At 53.5% G+C, this 20,176-nt stretch overlaps 1 protein-coding gene across 1 annotated transcript in view; it reads left to right on the top strand.

Moving 5' to 3' along the window:
- Positions 1–20,176, top strand: part of LOC136296098 (hydrocephalus-inducing protein homolog) — a 117,413-nt gene that overhangs the window by 86,753 nt on the left and 10,484 nt on the right. The window contains 26 exon segments of the mRNA XM_066194921.1: positions 1,189–1,354; positions 1,838–1,936; positions 2,625–2,834; positions 4,126–4,254; positions 7,293–7,470; positions 7,976–8,106; positions 8,170–8,226; positions 8,931–9,052; positions 10,008–10,144; positions 10,789–10,910; positions 10,998–11,194; positions 11,607–11,688; positions 11,690–11,740; positions 12,811–13,050; positions 13,302–13,488; positions 13,932–14,099; positions 14,400–14,573; positions 15,672–15,795; positions 16,093–16,240; positions 16,532–16,736; positions 17,194–17,339; positions 17,736–17,835; positions 18,379–18,478; positions 18,971–19,139; positions 19,427–19,665; positions 19,979–20,047. Of these exon segments, the coding sequence (XP_066051018.1) occupies positions 1,189–1,354; positions 1,838–1,936; positions 2,625–2,834; positions 4,126–4,254; positions 7,293–7,470; positions 7,976–8,106; positions 8,170–8,226; positions 8,931–9,052; positions 10,008–10,144; positions 10,789–10,910; positions 10,998–11,194; positions 11,607–11,688; positions 11,690–11,740; positions 12,811–13,050; positions 13,302–13,488; positions 13,932–14,099; positions 14,400–14,573; positions 15,672–15,795; positions 16,093–16,240; positions 16,532–16,736; positions 17,194–17,339; positions 17,736–17,835; positions 18,379–18,478; positions 18,971–19,139; positions 19,427–19,665; positions 19,979–20,047 (3,750 nt within the window).

The following is a 20,176-nucleotide window of genomic DNA, read 5'->3' on the forward strand; positions in this document are numbered from 1 at the left end:
TGCTCCTTGCCTTCCTCCCTTGCGCTGTGCTGGAGGACGCCCAGAAAGTCCCAACACCAGAGAAAGAGCTACTTAGCAACTGGGCTGATGCTGAACCTCTTGTTACCTTCCCTTTCCTTCTTTTCTGAGACAACTCCTTTAGTGCCAGGACAAATTCTTTCCCAGGGGTCAGCTTTCAGTGGACACCCTGGATTCCTCACGACCCTCTTTTTGTGACACTTGTTACTCACGTTGACTTTTCCCCACTGCAACATGTCCCTTATAGGTTCTGTACTGCTTGACAGCAGGACTTGTTCATCACATCATCTCCTATCCCTGCCTCTCGCTCCACTGCTTTAGAGTGAAAAATGATGACTGGGCACCACGGTCTTGGGAAGTTGTCTCAAACCATTCATTAAAACTAAAGACAGTGGAACAGATGATTAGGGATCTCTTGGGGGTTATGGTGAGAGAGCGCCTCATGCAGAAATGAAACCCAGCCTTAGATAACAAGCTACAAAGCGAAAGACAGTTTTTCTCTGGGGAGCAGGCATTGAATTCCTGTCTGGGAATGGAGCATCCAGGTTGTGTTTGACTGCGTGGGAAGCGCTTGTATCTCAGCAGGGTGACAGGCAGGCATGGCACAACTTTGTCCCTCACGTGGCATTAGAAACACAAGCAGAGTTACCCTGAGCACCTGCTTCAATTTAAAATGGGGAATGTGACCTGAGTCACCCGGGAGTGCTGGAAAATGTCAGCCAACCTCCCCGACACTGTCAGGGAGACGTTCCTGATAAATACCTGGTAAAGCTGCAGAGTTTCTGGCGTTGGGCGCTGGGGGGGCTGTGCCGGCTCATCACTGGCTGGGTCTGCCCCTTGGTGCCTCAAATCTCCCCTTTTTCTTGCCTTCCCTGTCTTTTCCTCTCCCACTGTGTTTTTTTGCATCCCCACAAGGTGTTAATCTGTGTCCTCTGTAGTTCCTCGCTGCGAGCAGTAGCAGCTGCCTGCACCACTGCTACCTCAGTGTCAGCCCTGGGCCACCTTTAGATGGGACCTGCTCCAGCCTGGATTGGGAAGGGCTGGATCAAACCATTTCTCAGTTCAACGCACCAGCACCCACCCAGGGGCTGCATCCTGAGCAGGAGCTACTGGTGCAGGTGTCCTTTCCTCCCACTGCAGGTCCCTGTTCATAGTTACGTTCTTTTCCAGACATGAGCTTTGCCCACCTAAATCCCAACCCAAACCACCGACGACGGTGTCATTCCCTTTGGATAAGCCGGCAACTCAGTGGAGACACTTCAAGATTAGAAAAGCGGAGGAGCCAGCCACAGCCCTGGAAGAATCACGGGATCTTGGCCAATCTTCAGGAGCAGAGGTAGATTTTCTTGTACACCTACTGCTTGCGTTACCTCCCTAGCTTGCCACCAACAAGTCCTGCTCGTGCTGACCTCCCTTTTTGCCGCCCTGCTGTCCTGTGCCCTGAGAGCGGGCTGGGCAGCAGGGCCGGTGGCTGGACATGGGGTGTGTGGGAGGGAGAAACAGGAGAGTTCTCCTTGGAGAAACCTGCTCAGATGCTGTGTTGAGTGTGGGTTTTTTGCCTTGTTTTCTTCACAATGTAAGATGAGGCTTTTGTCTGCATCATGATGATAGGACCTCCAGCTTCCTTCCCAGAGCAAGCTGTGATGAGTCCTGATCTCCATGTACCCTCTTCCCGACCCAGCCAGACGACCTCTTCCCAGATCTCTCTCTTCACCCAAGAGCTGGTATCACAGTGGTGGCTCTGAAGCTGTCTTACAAAATGAGACTTTGCAAAGTGGCTGTCTCTTCCTCCTAGCATAGAAAATGGCTTGTTTTTCAGGTGCCACCACGTACTTGGGAGAAGTATTACGTCCCACCAGGGTTGGAGGGAGTCACCTTTTTCATGGACTTAGGGTACACTCCCCTCGAAACTGAGAAGGTAAGAAGGAATCTGTCTCACTCCCACTTTTCCAGTGTGGCAAGCAGGGCTGTAGCTCCCAGTCCCACTGGTGGCCCTCAGCATTGCCCACAGCGGGGCCTCACATCCCGCCGGACCCATCGCAAAGTGCTGCTGAAGCAACTGGTTGTTAGAGAGGCTGTGCAGGACATGTTGTAGGGCTGCCCAAGGACGCTGTGCAGCACCGATGGAGGGCATTGCTCCCCTTGGACCTCATCAGGTGGTCCTTAGGAAATTTTTGCTGGAGCACGTTGAGAAAGCGGCATAGAAATCAGAGCGGGGCGGGGAAAGCCTCAGGAGTCAGATGAACTGGGCTGGAATCCTTCCCTGAGCTCCAAGAGCTCTGGCTCTGAGTCGCCTCCTTTTCTAAAAGCAGTAAGAAATGCTTTTTAAGGGCAAGTTGTGCATCAGAGAGAATTTCTACTGCCAGGACACATCCCAGTTCACTTTCATGTAGTGTATTAATTAATGCATTGATCTGCGAGTATGGGAGAAGATTTTCCCCATGGTCCCTCCACTGGTCAGTGGCATGGATACAAGATGAGATTAGGATGATTCTGGCTGTGTTTGAGGAACAGTCCCCTCTGGCTACAGCTGCACTTTGCTCCAAGAAGCTCTTCTGCATCCAATTCCATGCTCAACACCTCAGTCTCTCCTGTCCTCCATCCAGGTTTTCAGTATCCTGCCGGTGTCGGGTGTGCTGCAGCCAGGAGAGACACAGCAGGCCTCCTTCACCTTCTTTGGCCTTCTCTACACCATCGCTCGTGTCACGGCGCTGTGCCACGTGGAGGGAGGCCCCACCTACAAGGTGAAGCTGACCGGGGAGGCCTCACGTGTCAGCTACTTGCTGAGCTCCCGGGAGATTGACTGCGGCTTACAGGTACCCCACATGTCCCCTGGCACAGCTCCCTGCCCTGCAACCATGGCCAGCGGGTTCCTGCCCGCCTCAGTCCAGGCCTCCCTCCCCTTCCCAGCCCCTTTGTTGGCCTGCGGCTTGGAAGTACAACCTTTGAGGGACAAATCTGGCATCCAAGCTGGCTTCAAATGGTCATCTCCAAGCCTCCCCAAAATGTTGAGAAAGGTACCCTGAGAAACACTGCCTCCTGGGGCAGGCAGGGTCCCAGTGGGGATGCTCTGAAGGACATGTCCCTGAGACATCCCTCTGCTGATCCATTCCCAAAGCCTGACCTCCAAGGAGATGCTCTTGTATAAAGCTCTTGCTTAACCCACACAATAATCAGGGGAAGAATTTGGGCTTCCAGTCACTACAGTTGCAGAGACTGTCCCAGAAGAATCCCCACTTCGCTCTTTTTCAGTTGAAAGCCCACAGATATTTTCAGCTGCTGGCCCTGTCTGTGTAGCCCTGTGTGACTTCCTTGTTGCAGTATGTTGCTTGCCAATACTTGCGTGCAGGTGCCTTTTCTTCTGGAATGCCTGTCTTAGAAATGCACTGGCTTTTAGATACAATTCAATGGGGACAAAGTCATCGAAGCAAAAGAAAACTGTTCATTAGTAACAATTCAGCTGAGCCGGGTGTGTCTCCCTCCCCGAGAGCCGGGAGCTCAGCACACACACCCCTTTCACCAAAACGGCTTCTTTTATCCCTTTTTCACCCGGCCAGGGTGGTCCCTGTCCTCCTTCCCATTGGATGGTACTCGGGAACTTCCATTCTCTCTGACCGCCAACTCTTCTGTCCCCTCCCCTCTCATCCTACTGCCTTTTAGTCAGGTCTTCAACCCTGCCCCTCTCCCAGCTCACAGCAACGCCCAACAAAACGACCTGAACAAATCCAAACAATCCAAACAACAACACGCAAGAACCAACAACTTTCTTTCTTTAACCTCGTAACTCTTGGATTCATCTCACGTACCTCAGTGCCACCTCCTTTGTTTCTCCTGGCAGTTGGTGACCCCTGAGAGCACAGAGGGCCTGTGTCCCCTGGTTCATTTATTACTGGCCCTCACGTGGTCGTCACCACATGTCTGTGTGCTGCCAGAGCTCCCTGGTCCTGTGCAGGTGCCCTGTGCCTGGGGCTTGCCCAGCTTCCCAAGGGCCCGTATCTCCTCCCTGGTCCCTGCTCCCAGGTCTGCTTTCAACCCCGGGAGAGAGGAAGGAAATTCCCAGCCGCAGGCCTGGGTCTGTAACTTCCTGCTCCTGTGCTTTCTCTCCAGATGTTTAATGAAATTCATCACGCCACGGTCACCCTGGAGAACACCTGCAATATGGAATTCAACTGGGTGCTAAACCCTAGCACTGCAGACCAAGATCTGCCTGGTGTGTTTCTGGTCAAGCCCACCGCAGTAAGTAGCACAAGTGACTCACCCCAGCCCTGTGTCGGGTGGCCCAGGAGAGTGTGAAAGGGGAAAAAAGAGGGGGCGGGGGCGGGAAGGGACAAAAAAGTCAGAGGGGAATACCCCAAACTCAGCCATGAGAGAGAGAAGGGTGTCAGCAACTTCTGCTGGGAGCAGAGAAGGTCAGACAAGTGCTGTCCTAATAGACTCCCCCATGGCCTTGGCTGGCGGGTGGCTCTGCTGTCTCACGGCAGACACCGGCGGAAGGCACAAGTGTGTTGGTCACTGTCCTGTCCCGCTGTAAGGGGAGTAGAGGAGAATTCTTTTTGATAGATTTCTCGGGCGAAAATAAGGCACAAAGGCAGCAAGTATTTCTGAAAATTGCTTATTGATAAAGAAAGGGTACGGCCCCGACCAGAAGGGGACAGAAAAGAGAGCAGAGAGAGAAAAATGAATGAACAACAGAGGGAGTAAGAGAAGCCAGGGACAGAGCGGTACCGCTGGAAGCCTGGGGCGCTGTGTCGGCGTCCTGCTCGGCGGCTGGAGCAGGAGCCCGTGTGCGGCCAGCGCCCCGAGCGTGCTGCCGCGGCGGGCTGGGCGCGCTCCGCGCCCGCGGCAGGCGCGGCGGTCCCGCGGGCTGCGGCGTCCGGGCTCCGCAGCTGCGGCTGGGCACGGCCGGCGCGGCGGCTGCTCCCGCGGGGCAACGGCGGAGCGCTGCGGGGCCGTGGCCGGCGGGGAAGCGGCGACAGTGGGGTAGGCAGGCGGGGAAGGAGCGGCTCTGCAGGGAGCCGGGCCCTCCAGGTGCTCCCGGCACGACCACAACCAAAAATGGCGGGGGGAAATTGGCAGCGTTAACTGCTTTTGTGCGCCGAGATTCCTCCCGTAATTCAGCCCTTCTAGGAAGACTTAGTCAGACGGGCAAAGTTTGCCCGGGCTTCGCGGTCTGCCCTCCCCCAAGGGAGAGGTCGCTTGCAGCCCCCCCGAGACGGGGCCTGCCTGCATCTTCTCCTTGCAACCTCCTTCACGCCTGGAGTGTGTTAAGGCTCCCAACGCGACTGCAGCCCCTGTAGTAATTTTTCACCCCGTGTCAGAAAATGGATTTATAACATATGGTGAGGCACAAATAAAAATGGAATTGGTTCCCCACTGCGGCGGTGCGTGTCCTCCCACGGCCGGCTAGCCCCGACACGCCCCCACACGATCTATAGAAATGTGGGATCTTGGCTGCCGACCTGCCCTGCCACGTTGCGAGTGCGGAGGAAGAAAGACGGGACTCTCAAGAGGCCTGACTGCAACTTGGGTTTATTGGTAGGAAGGAGGGAGCCCTCAGCCTGCGACCGGTGCTTCAGGGAGACCCTGAATCTCAGGAGGGAGAGGGTTTTATACAATGGCTGGAAACTCAGGGTGGCTACACGTGCAACCAGTGGGGTATAACTGGGGAGTGTCTACTGACGTAACAAGCATTAACATTAAATACCAATGATCCGAAGGAAGGAGGGGAAAGCTTCCAATCCAGCCGGTTGCCAGAGATCTCCCTTCGAAGCTTCTGGACCCGGGGGACAGGCCCTGGGTGACTGGCAGGGTGGGAGGGTTTCCCGACGAATGGTGGACAGGTAACCAAGGCGGGAAAGGTGAACCAAACAGGGGTTGTATGTGGGGCAGGCTGAGGGAGAAGCTTACAGTTTGTAACAAAAGGGACCTAAAAATACAACGGCACTGAACCAGGGTACAAAGAACAACTATCTTACATTAAAACTCATGATAAAGATCACGCCACCGCACCTCACAGTCACTCTGGGGACCCCGACGGCTGAGATGTCAGGCTGCTGGCACTGGAGCGTTTCTGAGGGTCGCCTTACCCAGGCTGTGTGATCACACAGGACATTGTCCTTTGCCCTGCCTCCCCACTGCCAGGGCTAAGAACCACTTACATAGCCCTTCAGTAGGCGTGCTGGTCCCTGCCTCCTGCAGCTTTGTGCTGTGCAGAGGCTTTGTGGGGCAGTGAGGGGGCCGGGGAGCAGCGGGGCTGGAGGAGCGATGAGAAAAATTTGCAGCGTCATCCCACCATTTGTCCAAGCTTCTCAGTCCTGCCTGGGTGTCTTTGAGCCGAAGCAGCACTCCTGCCTTTGTCCCTCCTTGCAGTGGGAAGAGGGAGCCGATTGGCTTTCCCATTTCTTCATGCCTGTCCTACAAGGGATGGGAGGAGCTGCTGGCCCTGCTGAGTGCGAGGGCTTCTCTTCCATAGCCAAAAAAGCCTTTTCTTGTTGAGGCGGGCTCTTGCTGGCAGAGGGCGAACCCCATGAGCAGCAGAGCTGTGCTCACATCACATCAGGCTGTGCTGGGGCTGCAGGCAGATGAGCTCTTGGGAGGACACACTGCACCCCCCGGGTCAGTGGCTCGATCTTTTGGGCACAAGGAAGGTAGGAGGTGTGAGAAGCAAAGCCCACTCATCAGTTAAAATTTCAAGAAAATTTAATATGAGACAATAGGGGCCAAAGTCAATAAAGCAGAAGGAACAGCACTGCCTGCTTAGCCACATTAGCTGCAGCCAGAGGCACACACCAGTCAACACAACACCCCTTGTATAGCCGGGGTATTGCATCAGCCCAATGCGTATTTACAAGCAGTTCTTTGTATTCCAACGTTTTAACAGAGTTCCTTCTCCGTCCGGCCTTTTTGGAGCATATGCGGTTGTCCTAGTCCTGGTCCTTTGTTACTTTTTGACACATTCAACAGGCTTCAATTCCTTCATTGGTTAAATGTTAATATTACAACAATTCTTCACCAGCATTGGTATCACAACAAAACATTTGAATTAAAAGAACTCTAAACTTCAGCAAAACTTCTTTTACAAAAGTCAACATTATAAAACATACAGTGTTTACTCTAACAATTGCAAAAGCCAACACTGTAATGTATTTATCATGATGGTGGTGTGGTTTGATGGCTTCTTGTAGATGAGAACCTGTCTTCTCAGCCTGTCTGTCCCCTGAACCATTCCCCATCAAACTCTGATGCATCCCCTCTCTCTTCTCCTGTCCCTGCAGGGCTCCATTGCACCTGGCGAGACGCAAGAGCTGAATTTTTCTTACGTGCCAGGATTACCAGGAGCTTTCAGCAGGACTTACCACCTCAAAGTGGGTGACCTGGAGCCAGAAAGTATCCGTCTGAAAGGAGAAGCATCCTTTCCCATGTTTAGTGTGAACCTGCCCTGGAACATCAAAGGTGGGCACTGCCTGTCTGCCTCCAGGAGGGGCCCCTCTGGTTTTGTTCCCTACCATATGCCCACGGGGCAGCTCGTGCCCACCTCCAGCAAGCCTGGAGGGTTGCAGGACTCCCAGACCAACTCAAGCTCTCTGGTTGCCTCATGAGTCTTGAGCAAGGATCCCATGTGGTCTTTGTCCCAGGAACCATCCTGCAGAGCTTGCCAGCACATCTGGCAGGGTTCTGAAGGGTGATGGCTAGACTGAAAGGCTTGGGAAAGCTCTAGGAGAGGCTGGCAGGGCTTCTGGCAGGGTTGGATTTGTGTGACATTGCAGGGGATGAGATGCTCCTCTGTGGGGAGGCAGATGGGTGAGGATGCAGAGAGGAGCAGCAGCATCCACTTTCCATAGAGGGCTTGAGGGATTTCTTTCTGGAAGGAACCAGTGGTGGGAGGCAGGGACTTCCCAGCTTTAATGGGATTGGCACTTTGCTCACACTTCTCTTTGTGGATGTTTTCTTCCTTCAGGAAATGAAAAGTATAAGGAGCCATTGGAACGGCATGTAAAACAGCAGCAACAACCAAGTCAAAGGAAAGAATCAGCTGTTGTGAAGAAGACTCAGAGCCCGAAGACTAAGACCTTGAAGTCTCAGCCCCCAGTGACTCAGACCCTGAAAACTCAGGCCCCGGTGACTCCAACCTCAAAGACTCAGACCTCGAAGACTCGGAATCGGAAGACTCAGAACCGGAAGCCCGGCTTGCTTGGCTCTGGCGATACAGTAAGAACAGCTGCAGCCCAGTTTGGCACACGCCACCCTCTCCGTGTCACCTGAGGCCCTTGCAGCCCACAGCAGCTTCCTGGTGCCCTGATGGCATTTGGGACCTCCCTGCCCACTTTACAGCCATGTGTCACCTCAGCATTGCCCCTAGGGCTGCCACTCTGGTCATGGTCTCTTCTGGGGTTGCACCAGCTTCCTGGCTACCCCAGGGAGAGATCCTGAAGGCCATGCTCAAGGGATGGAGTTGATGGCGCTTTGAAGGAGATGCAGGTCATTTCTGGGGAGTTTGCTGGTCCCAGCCCGAGCCCTGTCAGATTTACAGACCCAAACAGTAGGTGCCTGATTGTGCCCTGGGACTGTGCTGGCCGTGCTCATCTCCACGAGGCACCAGCTACCAAGCTGTGCTTTTCAAGACACAAAGCTTTCAAGGCTTTCCCGGTTCCCTTTCAAGACAGCTTTTGTCCAAGCTGCCTTGGTACTGGCTGGGGGCAAGCAAGGGTCTGGAGCTCTGGAAGGTTCCTGGCTTGTCTGTCTGCCCGGCCAGATCAGCTTTGCCAACAGTGGCTGGGCAGGCAAAGGTGTGGGAGTGACTTCCCTGGAGATGAGGTCCTGGCTAAGAGCAGGCGGTGTCACGGACACTGAGCAGCCAGACAGGAGGACCCCACAGCCCCTCTCAACAGCAGCAGGGTGGGATCCTTTCTGAGACAGATGCCCAGCTGCAGATAATAATGGCAGAGAAGGCTGGTTTGGAGGTGCAGCAAAAGCTCTCATCCCATCCCCTGAAGAGCGGGTTCCCTGACGAGGAGCTGCTCCAGAGTCTTATCAAGTGAGTAAGGATTCCCATCCCCATCTCCAGGTGCCCCGTGGGGAACATCTAGCAATGTCTCCTTGTCCTGAGAGCTCCTTGTGTCTGCACAACTGGGGAATAGCCAGGGACTTCAGAAAGGGTCTGGTCCCGGTGGCTGACAGGCTACGTCTGAGCAGAGGAGTGTCCTCCCTTCCCCAGCACCACGCTGAGCTTTGGACTGCTCGGCTCCCCACAGGTGTGGGGTTCTGTCCCTGCAGCTGAGGGGACCCAGCGCAGACCTTCAAGCCCTTCCAGGCCGCATAAATTCTGTCCCTGCTGACTAGCGCTAGAAGAGACAACTCCCAGCTGATGTCTTGGTTCCAACTAACAGAGCACACTAGACAAACGGAGAAGGGAACTGCACGTGTCAGCAAACACTTTAAAATCCAAACTCAGATGGCTCGAATCCTGGTGGGGTGGCAGGGCTTATCTAGGTTCCTTGGTCTGTTCCCTTTGCGCCATCATGATGCAGCACAAGCACAGGAGGCTTCCATTCAGGAGGAAGATGCTCTGCAGAACAGATCATATGATCTGGTTGCAGGGCAATGAAGATTTCCTGTGCGGGCAAATCTTTCTTCTAGGCCCTGAGGCAATTTCAGGCTCAGGCTGTACACGAGGCTAAGCAGTTTCATTGAGACCAGTGGAGGCCCAGTGTACTCACCTCTACTGGCTTTTCATGGCAGAGGAGCTGCAACCAGTGTCCATTTTAAACTAATTTTAGTTTCAGCTACCATGGGTGGCTGATAAAACCTAGGACCTGCACTCCTCCTGATTTCCCAAAGTCGTTGCCAGGTGGTCAGGCCTCGGGTTTCCTATGCTTGAGCTGAGTTTTTACAGCAATGAATACAGAATTACCCACTTTATTTGCATCTTCCATCCACCTGAAACTGTAGCCAGGCTGTGGTTTAAGGACTGTCCTTACTCCTTCTTCCAGCATTGAGCCGCTTGAGTATGTCCTGGACCTGGGGTCTGTATTTAAGGGCTGCACTGAGAGACGCACTCTGGAGATCACCAACCCTGGGGAGATGCTTTTGTCCTTCCGGATGGATGTGTCTGTCCTGCAGGACACAGGTAAGCAGTGCTGGAGACACTTCCTGTGGGCTTGAAGAAGGTGTCTCAGACAGATTAGCTTAAACCACTGAACTTGGGGAGGTTTTTGAGCTTTTTCTTCTCAGTGGCCCTGCTGGGAGCTTCAGAGTCTCAATTCTCCTGGCCAGCCATGCCCAGGGACCTGGCCTGCCTGTGACTGCCCTAACGCTTCAGTGCAGGGGCCAGATGGGCTCATCAGCCCGGTCACCTCTCAGCATCTTCTGCCCTTGGCTCCCACCAGCATGAAGTTTCTTTGGGCACTCTGTGGACTTGTTTTGTGAACCAGTGGGGTCTGCTGTGTTTTGGAAGTGCTTTGTTTGGAGTTCACGCCGTCACCGCACTTGTGTTAAGCCTTTATTGAGGAAACAGCCTGTCGGATCCTCTGGTGGATGAAAAGAGGCTTCCAAAAGTGGCCTTGAGGCAAGGCTGTGCTTCCATCACACGGAGGCTCGCTGTGTCTGAGGGGTGTTCACAGGTGCACTCTTTTACGTTTTTGTCCAGGTCACCGCACGGCAGGGGGGTTTTCCCAGACTTCTCAGCCAGGACACCTGTAGGGCCTTAAACATGCTTATGACACATTTCATGTCTCTTGTGTATCTCAGCTGCTTTGTTTTCATCTGTTCAAGGTTTCAGTGTGGACCTGGACCAAATGGAGAACCTGCCTCCCAGACACACCGTGACATTTGAAGTGTGCTTTGAAAGTGCTTGCCGCCCACAGGGTGACGTGGATGTGCTGCTGCCCATCAAGGTACCACAGCTCTTGGGGCAGGCAGCAGGCTGGGCACCGCAGCAGCTGTCACCTGCACCCTCCGCTGAATTCTCTGTCCTTCTCCAGGTAGAAAAAGGCCCCACGTCTCACATCCGCCTCCATGCCGCTGTCATTGAACTGTCACTCAGACTTTCAAAGAACACTCTGGAGTTCTCGGATACCCTCGTTGGGCAGTGCCAGACTGAGACAGTCCGGCTCTACAACTGGTTCCATGTCCCCTGCACTTGGTTTATTACTGCCATCCAGCCTGTAATGGAGGTAAAGCACGGGCAACACTGAACACGTAACTTCTTGGTTGGGTTTTCTTTGTGTCTCTTGCCCTTTCTACTCCTGTGGCTGCCTGAGCACTTGGGTCTACAGCGTGTTTGAGGAAGCTTCTGAGGGTCTAGATCAAGGCTGGTTTGCCTGGACCTGTTCCATTAGCTGATGCTTTGCTTTTCTAGCACCTTCACCCATTCCCCCTCCTCTGAGGACTCCAGTTCCCTCTCTGCCTGCCCTGTCTACAGGTTTTCCCTCCAGCTCTAGGCTATGGGGGCCACGCTTGTTTTGGCTGTGGGTGCTCTCAGCACCGTATCAGTGTCTCAGAGCACTGCAGGAACTGAGGCTCTGTCCTCGCAGACCCAGGAGACCTGACAGGATTCGTTTCTGTGCCCGGAACAATCAACGCAAACGCAGGACACCAGCCCTACATCAGAAGAAGCAGGCACTGGAGGATGAGCCCTGTCCCTTTGAAGTGATGCCCTCCGAAGGAACCCTTTGAGGCAGGAAGCTGGCAGGACTTGAAAATCCGGTTTACACCAAACGAGGACGTGAGATTGGCAGGTGTCAGCCCAGGAGGCCGAAAGGAGGGCCTGGTGCCGAGAGTGTGCTCTGAGCTCTGCCTTGGCAGGGAGCTTTCTGCAAGCCCCGTACTCAGCTACTCAGCGTGGCTCAGTTCACCCCACAGAGCATTGCCGTGAGATGTGCTTTGAAATGCCCACAGGGAGCTTGCACAGAGAGCATCGGGGCTCTGTGGCTGCCTCTCGGCACACGGGAGGGATGCGCCCAACTCCCCTCAGCCTCCCCCTTGCCCGGCTGTATTTGCAGCTGCGACACTCGGTGCAGAGCAGCTGCACACCGGCAGAGGATAATCCTGGAATGGTCCGTCTAGGCTCATCCTGCTGCAGAACTGACAGACAAAACAGCCACCAGACACCTTCCTGGGCACAGCAGGACAGTCACCTGTAGTGCTGTGCTGCCAGCAGTCCCTGGGGCTCTGGCCTGCCTGCACAATCCCATGCAGCGGGGGATTCAACTTAAAGGATGGAGCGTTCCCAAAAGTAGTTTGCCTGTGGCCGCTGGGTCTTGGAAACTGACGGCCTGTACCGGTATGGACACAAGTGCTTCTGTGCCTGCAGGCAGTCCCAGGGATCTTTTAATTGCTCAAGAGACATAACCATCTTGTGTCCGGCTTTGCCCAGAGCCAGACACTAAGCAGTGAAGATGATCCTTATTTCTAGCCGGTGAGAGCTCATTTGCCTCTCTCCTGGAGCTGGCGTTTGCCTGATGCAGCAGTGCCAGGACTGTGTCTGGACACTGTAACCCCGAGGGCCCTTCTCATGAGCACTGCACTCCTGCATGGCTAGGTGAAAACATCTGACAGTCCATTGTAGATCCATCTGATACCCAAATACCCAGTTACAGTGCACACCAGGATTCCTCCCAGTTACTCAGCCCCAGGCTACTACAGACGCTGTAGTCCCTGGCGTCAGTAAATACCTGGTGGTTTCCATTCACCTTGGAGGGACTGGGAACACCCTGACCTTGGAGAAAGCGTTGTGTCTGGGGTCCTGTCACCTGGGACTTCATGGATGAGTTTTCTTCACTTTTCTCTTTTCAGAGGTCTTACAAGAATGAGCTGAAGCTTAACGTTTGTGAGAGCAGCAATTGCTTAATGCTGCACCTGTCAGGACAAGGTCTGGAGCCACGGCTGGAGTTCAGCCCCCCGGCACTAGAGATGGGATGGGTGCTGGTGGACAGCGACGGAGTGGAGGCCACAGTGGTGGTGAAGATCCCATGCAACTTCCCCATTGAGTTTTACTCCCTGGATTTTGATGAGCAGTACCTTGAGGAGGAGAAGGTGAGAAGGCAGGTCTGGTCCCCATGTACATGCTGCCCAAGCTTCACAGCACTCCAGCATTCCCAGGCTTGTGCCAGGGCGACGGAGGCAATCCCCAGGGAAAGCCAACTCTGCTGACATGCTGTGGGAGGACTTCAATAGCTTGTGTTGTTGGGAGGAAGAGAGGAGACAGAAAATGGGTTTGTTGAGCGTGTGTGATGAAAGGCCAGAGAAGGAATCTTGCGTATGGTTTCTCTTCCCTGCGCACACAGATCCTGAGGACGGCAGTGGGGTCTGAGTACCAGAAGAAGTTTCTAATGCCTCCCCGTGCCGTGGGCGAGACGCTGCCCCCAGAGCTGCTGGAGTACTATGAAGCACAGAAGAGGCTGAATGCTCAACAGGGAGAGGTCAAGGCCATGGCAGAGGCTGAGGCTGAGGCCATGGGCGAGGCAGAAGCAGGTCAGAAAAACAGTGAGGGTTTGGCAGCGTCTGTTTTGACTGTGGTCGCAGCACCCATACACCCTGAACGCTGTCACCTTCGGGGAAAGCCCATGCTTTTAAAAACTGCCTGTTCACCAGCTTGGTGGAGGAACTCTTGGGTGAAGGACTGTGGCATCCTCTACCAACCCTGAGTGTAGCCAAAGCAAGCTCCTATCTGCCTGCCGTAGACTGGGGAAATAATCGGGATATTCCACAAAGACTAGGATTGGATGAGTTCTTCAGCCAGTAGAACCAGGTCTAATATCACTGGCTCTTTTATATTTGCACTTTCCTAGCAACAAAAGAACAAGCTCATGTTGCTTTCACCAAGTCTCCTTTTCCGGGATCTGAGCAGATTGGGAGGATGAGGAGGATCAAAGGTAGGCAGGAGGCTGACCTTTTCCCCTGGTTTTTCACTGCAGCACATCACAGGGCTGTCCCATTCTATCCTGAGGCCATGGTGAAGGCGACTGGGAATCCTGTCTCTCGAGCTGTCATTCGCCACCTGGGCATTGACCAGTCTTCAGAGAGGTGTGAAGCACAGCAGGACAAAGGGATTGTTGTCATTGTCCACGGGCCACCCCTGGCAGGTATGTGAGCTGCAGCCCTGGGCTGCAGGGAGAGGGGCAAGCAGGAGAAATACATCCTGGTGGACCTTGGTGCTTAAGGCAAAGACCTCAGCCGAACAGGAGGTGGAGATGATCCTCCTGGCTCTAGAATTCAGAGCTGGCAACCACGCTCCAGCTGCCTCCCTCATGGCCTCCCCTGGAGGGACACTTGATTTCCCCCTGTTCTTTTAACTTTGAAATCTTGTTGGAGATTTTTCAAGGGCCTGTCCCTGTAATGCCTCATGTGCACGTGTCACCAAGCAGTCCTCCTCTCTCTCTCAGGAAAGACAGAGATGGCGGCGGCCCTGTGTCACCATTACGACGCTGCTCCCTTGTCCCTTGACACCGTGGTGAAAGAGGCCATTGCCAATGATGGCAGCCAGGCAGGGCTCCGTGCCCGGGAGCTTTGCACCGAGGCTGCCATGGAGCTGAAAAGCAAAAACAAAGGTAATGCTGGTGAGGAGAAATGCCAGACCCAGAGCCAGTGCTTGAGAAACCCACCATGACTGTCCACTTCTGCTCACTCAGAGCAGCAGTTTTTCAGTCCTTGGGTCTCTTAGGGAACATGGGTGAAGTGCATCTCTGGCTGGTCTTCAAAAAATAAAAAATCAATTTTAAGGGCTCAGTCAGGGATTCTTTGACATCCCCCTTCGCTGCCATGCTTGGCACGTGTTCATTTTTCTAAGGGTGGTGAAGCATGCCTGTCTCTTTCCCAAATATTTTCTATTTCCTCAAAGCTGAATCAAGCTTGCTTCTCATGGGCAGCAGGCAGAACTGCTGCCCACTTTACCAAGGAAAAAGCCTTCTGAAGTGGCTCATTAAGCACAAGAGGACTGACTATGAGTGTAACCTTGCAAACAAGAGGAAGGGAAGGACAGCCTCCCAGAGGAGTTTCCAATCAGAGACATGCTACAAATGAGCTCTTGTCTCCCGGGATTTACCTGTGCTCACTGTCAGGTTACACAGCTCGTGTATGTTGGGCTGTTCTCCATGTGAGACCAGAGACTTTTAGGAAGCTTACTGGGCAGCTGGTAGCCTGAGCTCTGCAGGGTGAGGCCAGACCTGCCACAGTGCAGGGGGAAGTTTTGCATTGCTCACTTTTGAACCTGGCTGGGTTGGGAGCTGGCGGAAGGAAAAGGAGTCTGTGTCCCAGCAGGGTTTTCCCACAAGGAGCATTTAGCTTCAGCAGAGACGGGTGGTGCAAGCGGGGCAGGGCTGCAGGTCTCCACAGGAGAATGCAGGATGGGTGCAGTGTATGGAAACAATGGTCCTGGAGGACAAATCCTTGGCTTGATCCATAGGGGAACTCCTGTGCAAGCAGTGTCACCTGCATGCACAGTTGTTAGGAGGGACATAGTGCTGGCTTTAAAATCAAGGATGGGATAGCGTGCTGGTAAGAGAAGCAGGGAGGGAGCTGCTTCTGAGTGTTGCCAGTGCCCGGCAGACTGGGGAAAAAGTGCCGCGTTCCTTCCAGGGTCCAAGGCTGTGCCCATTGTGGTGAAAGGTGCCTACTTGCTTTTCAAAGCCCTCCTGAACCATATGTCCCCTATGCAGCTAAAAAGCGTCAGCTCGCTCTTCTGGCCAAGAGAAGACAAGCCTCTCAGGAGAAAATGAACAAGAAGAATGCCAAAGGCAAGAGCGCACCAGCGCAAAAGAAGACGGAGCCAGCCAGCAAACCCCAGGTAAACATGATCTGCCTGGGTTGGTGCCTGGGACCTTTGCATTGTCTGTGAGATGGGCAGGGGCTGCTTACAGTGGAGGCTCTGTGCCAGCCAGGGCCTGGTATGTGGATCCATTGCACCAGGAGTTTGCAGGCTTGGGTCTCTGCTGGCCAGGGGATGGGCCCTCCAGGACCATCCCCTGGAGCCCCCAGCCTGCACTGCAGGGTTGTTCTAGTCTCCACTAGTGAGGAACCCCAGCTGCAAGCCCAGCAGTGGGAGTTGTCCAGGGCTTTCCACCGGGGTGTATTTTCCTTACAATGGTCCACATTACAGTTCACAGTTTCCACTGCTCCTGCACCGCAGCAGCTGAACATCACCAGCAGTTGTGGGGAAGAGCTGAACTGCCTGAGCTGTGTGCTGCCCGAGCACCTGCTGGTGGAGATCCTCTGTGAGAGGCTGAAGGTATGTGGGGTGGGGAAAAGGAGACATTCCTGCTCCGGAGAACAGGCAGTGAGGTACAACTCGGAGAGGAGGAGGTCTGTACATGCTCTTGGAGGATCCTGGCCTGTGTGCAGGGAACCCTGGGGGAAGCTGCAGATGCCCTTAGTTGGCAGAGCCTAAGGACAGACACAAGCTGCTCTTAGCTAATGCACCTGGAACAAGGACAGCTGGTGCCCTGTGACATCTGGGTTTACTGTCCAGCTGTGAGCTCCCTGTGTGCAATGGCTGACTTACTCTTCCCTTTATTTGCAGCACGAAGACTGCTGCAAGGGAGTGGTCTTTGATGGCTTGGAGAGCCTCTTTGCAAGAAGCCTGGAATCTTCTCTGCTCTGTGTACTCACAGCTGTCAAGAATCGCCATTATATCTACGTGGTGCACGTGCATCGGGATTATGCTTCTTGGAAAGCCAGGAAGGAAGCTGAAATACAGAGGAAGGAAGATGAAAGACAGAGGGAAGGTGAGATATGTCTGTCCCTCTCAAATCTTCTCTCTCAAGCCCTCAGACTTATCTCTGTGTGTCTGGGTTTGCAGCAGAGCTTGTAAGAAGTGTTTTTATTCATCTTTCCACCTTCTGCCTCTGTAACCACACTCATCTCAGAGTTGCAGGAGACTGGAGGCTTTAAGACACCTTAATCTCTAACATTCAAGCTTGGGCAGAAGTTCAAGCTGTTGTAGCTCAGTGACAAACAACTGTCCTCAGCCCTGGTGCACTTAAGCCAGGAAAAGCACAGGAACTCACTGCCTGGCCGTCGTTTGAGGGATTGTCTGAATTTTGGAGCAGGGATATGAGCTCCCCAATGTCTCCTGGTGTGATATGCTGGGTTGGGAAAAGCTGTGAGTCCTTGCAGCTGACTCCCAAAGCACCCAGCTGTGCTTGCTGTCACTCATGGTTTCTCCTCTGGTTTGTGCTAAAGAACTGCAGCGGGAGGAAGCTCTTCAGAGGAACAGAGAACGTGCCTTGAGAATGGATGAGGAAGAGTATGATGCCCTCCCTGAGGAGGAGAAAGCTGCTGTGGATGAAATAATATGGGAATTGAACCATATGCGGAGGGAGAGGCGAGTAAGCCTTCCATGGGTTCCTGCTCAGGGTAGTGTCCCCGGAGGGTCTCCCTGCTCCAAGGACTCTGAGCTCAGACGTGTTTGATAGCAAAGGCCAGAAGCAACACAGGGATGGACACTCTTAGCTCCCCGGCTCCCAAGGGAGGAAGGACCTTCTTCTGTTGAGGTAGAACATCTTCTTCTCTATGGTGAAGACAGAGCTGGGCTGATAGGGTTTTTTACTGCAGCTGAATCCCACTGGGGCAGCCCATGAGATGAACAGGTTAGCAAAGCTTGGGAGTCCACCAACGCTTGTGAAGCCTGGGAGGCCACAGGGGAAGCAGCCAGCAGAGACAAGGACTTAGAGGCTGTCTACCAAAAGAATGATCTGAACAGTGTTTGTTTCTTGCTGCCTCAGGTTTCAGACACAGAAAACATCCTGGGGATTGTTCAGGCTGAAAACATCAAAATCTCTGCAAAGGTCTATGATGTTTCTCTGAGGATCGACATGCCTGAAGGTCAGTGGACGCCTCCCAGACAAAGCAGTCCAGGTGCACTGCATTACCTTGGGGGGCGGGCGACCAAAGCGCATGGGATGGGATGGGATGGGATGGGATGGGATGGGATGGGATGGGATGGGATGGGATGGGATGGGATAGCATGCAAGGATGGCATGGACACATGAAGCACAAACCCTGCAAGTGGTGTGGAATAATGCATTGTCAGGGCATTGACAGCCTTAAGTCTCTCCCCTCTGAACTTTGAAGTGTGCAGCTTCACGTGCAGATTGGATTTGGGGGCTTTGAAACAACAGTGACGGGAACAGGCAGTTGGCAACTCCCACGGGCTCAGCACAGCATATAAAGTAATTTCCGTAGCTACTAATCCTGCAGATAATTTGAGTAGGAAGAGAAAAGGCAGACAAATAGCTGGAAAATACTGTCAAGAAGGGAAACTTGCTGGAAAGGGTTTTGTGTCAAGACCTCCATGTAGTTTGTGACCTGGCGTGTTCTGCAGCTGATAAATACCATTTCTGACCTGGCTCTGCGGGTTTTCTGCAGGTCCAGATGGAAGCTTGGAATTTGGAACCATTAATGTCCTAGATAAGGTGAAGAAAGTCCTGAGTCTAAAGAACAAAGGGGTATACAACATTGAGTACAGGTGAGTCCAGCTGCCTGGTAGTGAGCATTTCTTCAGATTCCCAGGCCTGCATTCTCCCTCTGTCAATGGCTAGAACCTGTTTTCATGCTGGCTACCTCATGGGAAATACAAAACCCGGACTCTCTAATCTCAACTATTTTACTAGAGAATCCAGCCACAAACCAGCAATTCTTCACAGCTCAGCACGAACCCAAAGGAGAGCCCCAAAAATTTCAGCCACTGAAATGATGAGATTCATTGCTTTTCTTTGATGGTCACTTCCTTTCTCTTTCTGAGACTCTGTAAAGAAGCAAATGAAAAATTCTGGTGTCAAGGTTTCATGCATTAACCTTGTGATTGTCTGCACTCTCTGTCAAGATCCAGGATTCCCTGAGCAGAGCTGAACTCTCCCTTTTTTTTTTTTTTTTCCTGGTCCTATGCAAAGTCCTGGCCGTGCTGGTGGTGCCTGTACTTTTAACTGCAGAGATCTCCATTCCTTCCCTTTCTCCCCAGCTTCACGCTGAAGGGTGCAGGTCCCAGGACACAAAACTTGGCATCCCACTTCAGCGTTGAGCCTCGGTCGGGCATGCTGACTGCCTCCCAGCCTGGTGTGAATATTGAGATGCTCTTCCACCCCACAAGTGAAATCTTCCTCAAGAACAAACCCATCCTGTACTGCCAGGTGAGCTGCTTGGGCCAGGCTGTGTTATCTCTCGACATTTTGGGAGTGTAAACAGGATAGGTGTCGAATGGAAGGAGTGCTTTAACTGGAGAATCCTCTCTCCTACATACACAAACAAAGTCTTTCAAAACCATTTGGGAGGCTTCTTAAGTGGAGCTGAGCTTCTGACTCCGGAGGAGGTGCTTAAACAGGGAGGGGTAAACTGATGGAGGCCTGGGGTGGAGACTGGGGACTGGGGTAGAGGCTGGCCTCTTTGCTGTGTTTACCACCCCTTCCTGTGGACACAGGTGATAGACGGCAGCTCAGGGGAAGGAGGCCAGACTGTTGCCGAGATCCCACTGAGGGTGTCGGCGAGAGCTGTGTACAGCAAGTACAGCATTGAGCCCGCCTCACCCATCGACTTCGGTGCCATGCTCGAGGGCACCAAGAAGACCCAGACTGTCATTCTGGAGAACAAAGGCATGCTCAGCTTCGAATTCTACATCCACCGAGCACCCGAGGATGCATCTGCATGGGAAAGCCAAAGGTACGAGAAGCCCTGCACCACCTTTCCTGTCTGAGGAGGCACCAGCCCACGGCTGGTATGTGGCAGGCAGCCAGGAGACCTGGGCTGTTGTCCGTTTGCATCCCTGGCTTGGGGAGAGGGAGCAAAAAAACACCGCAGTGTCCCCAGGTGTAGTACAAAGCTGGTGATAGAGCTCCTCTCCAGCAATGGGTGCTGCACTCAGGGAGCCATCAGGAGCAGGAAGGCTTCCCTCCGTGTGGAGGAAGGCCAGCTTTGGCCTCAGAGAAAGGCAGGGGAGCTCAGCATGACAGATACCTCTGCTTTCTCCTCTCAGTTCAAAGCAAGAGCAATCTGCTCCATCAGCTGCAAAGCGCTCAACAGGAAAGAAATCGAGCTCCTTGACAGGTGGGTGACTCCTGCTCCCCAACAGTGCTGCTGCCGCGGGGGATGTGAGAAGATGCTGCTGTGCCCTGGCTGGGGGCTCATGGCTATAGGGTGGGACACGGTCTACAGGATGGAACCCAGTATCTGC

Source organism: Chamaea fasciata, unplaced genomic scaffold (assembly GCF_029207755.1).
Source record: "Chamaea fasciata isolate MVZ Bird 193981 ecotype frontalis unplaced genomic scaffold, bChaFas1.0.hap1 SCAF_12, whole genome shotgun sequence".
Taxonomy (NCBI): domain Eukaryota; kingdom Metazoa; phylum Chordata; class Aves; order Passeriformes; family Sylviidae; genus Chamaea; species Chamaea fasciata.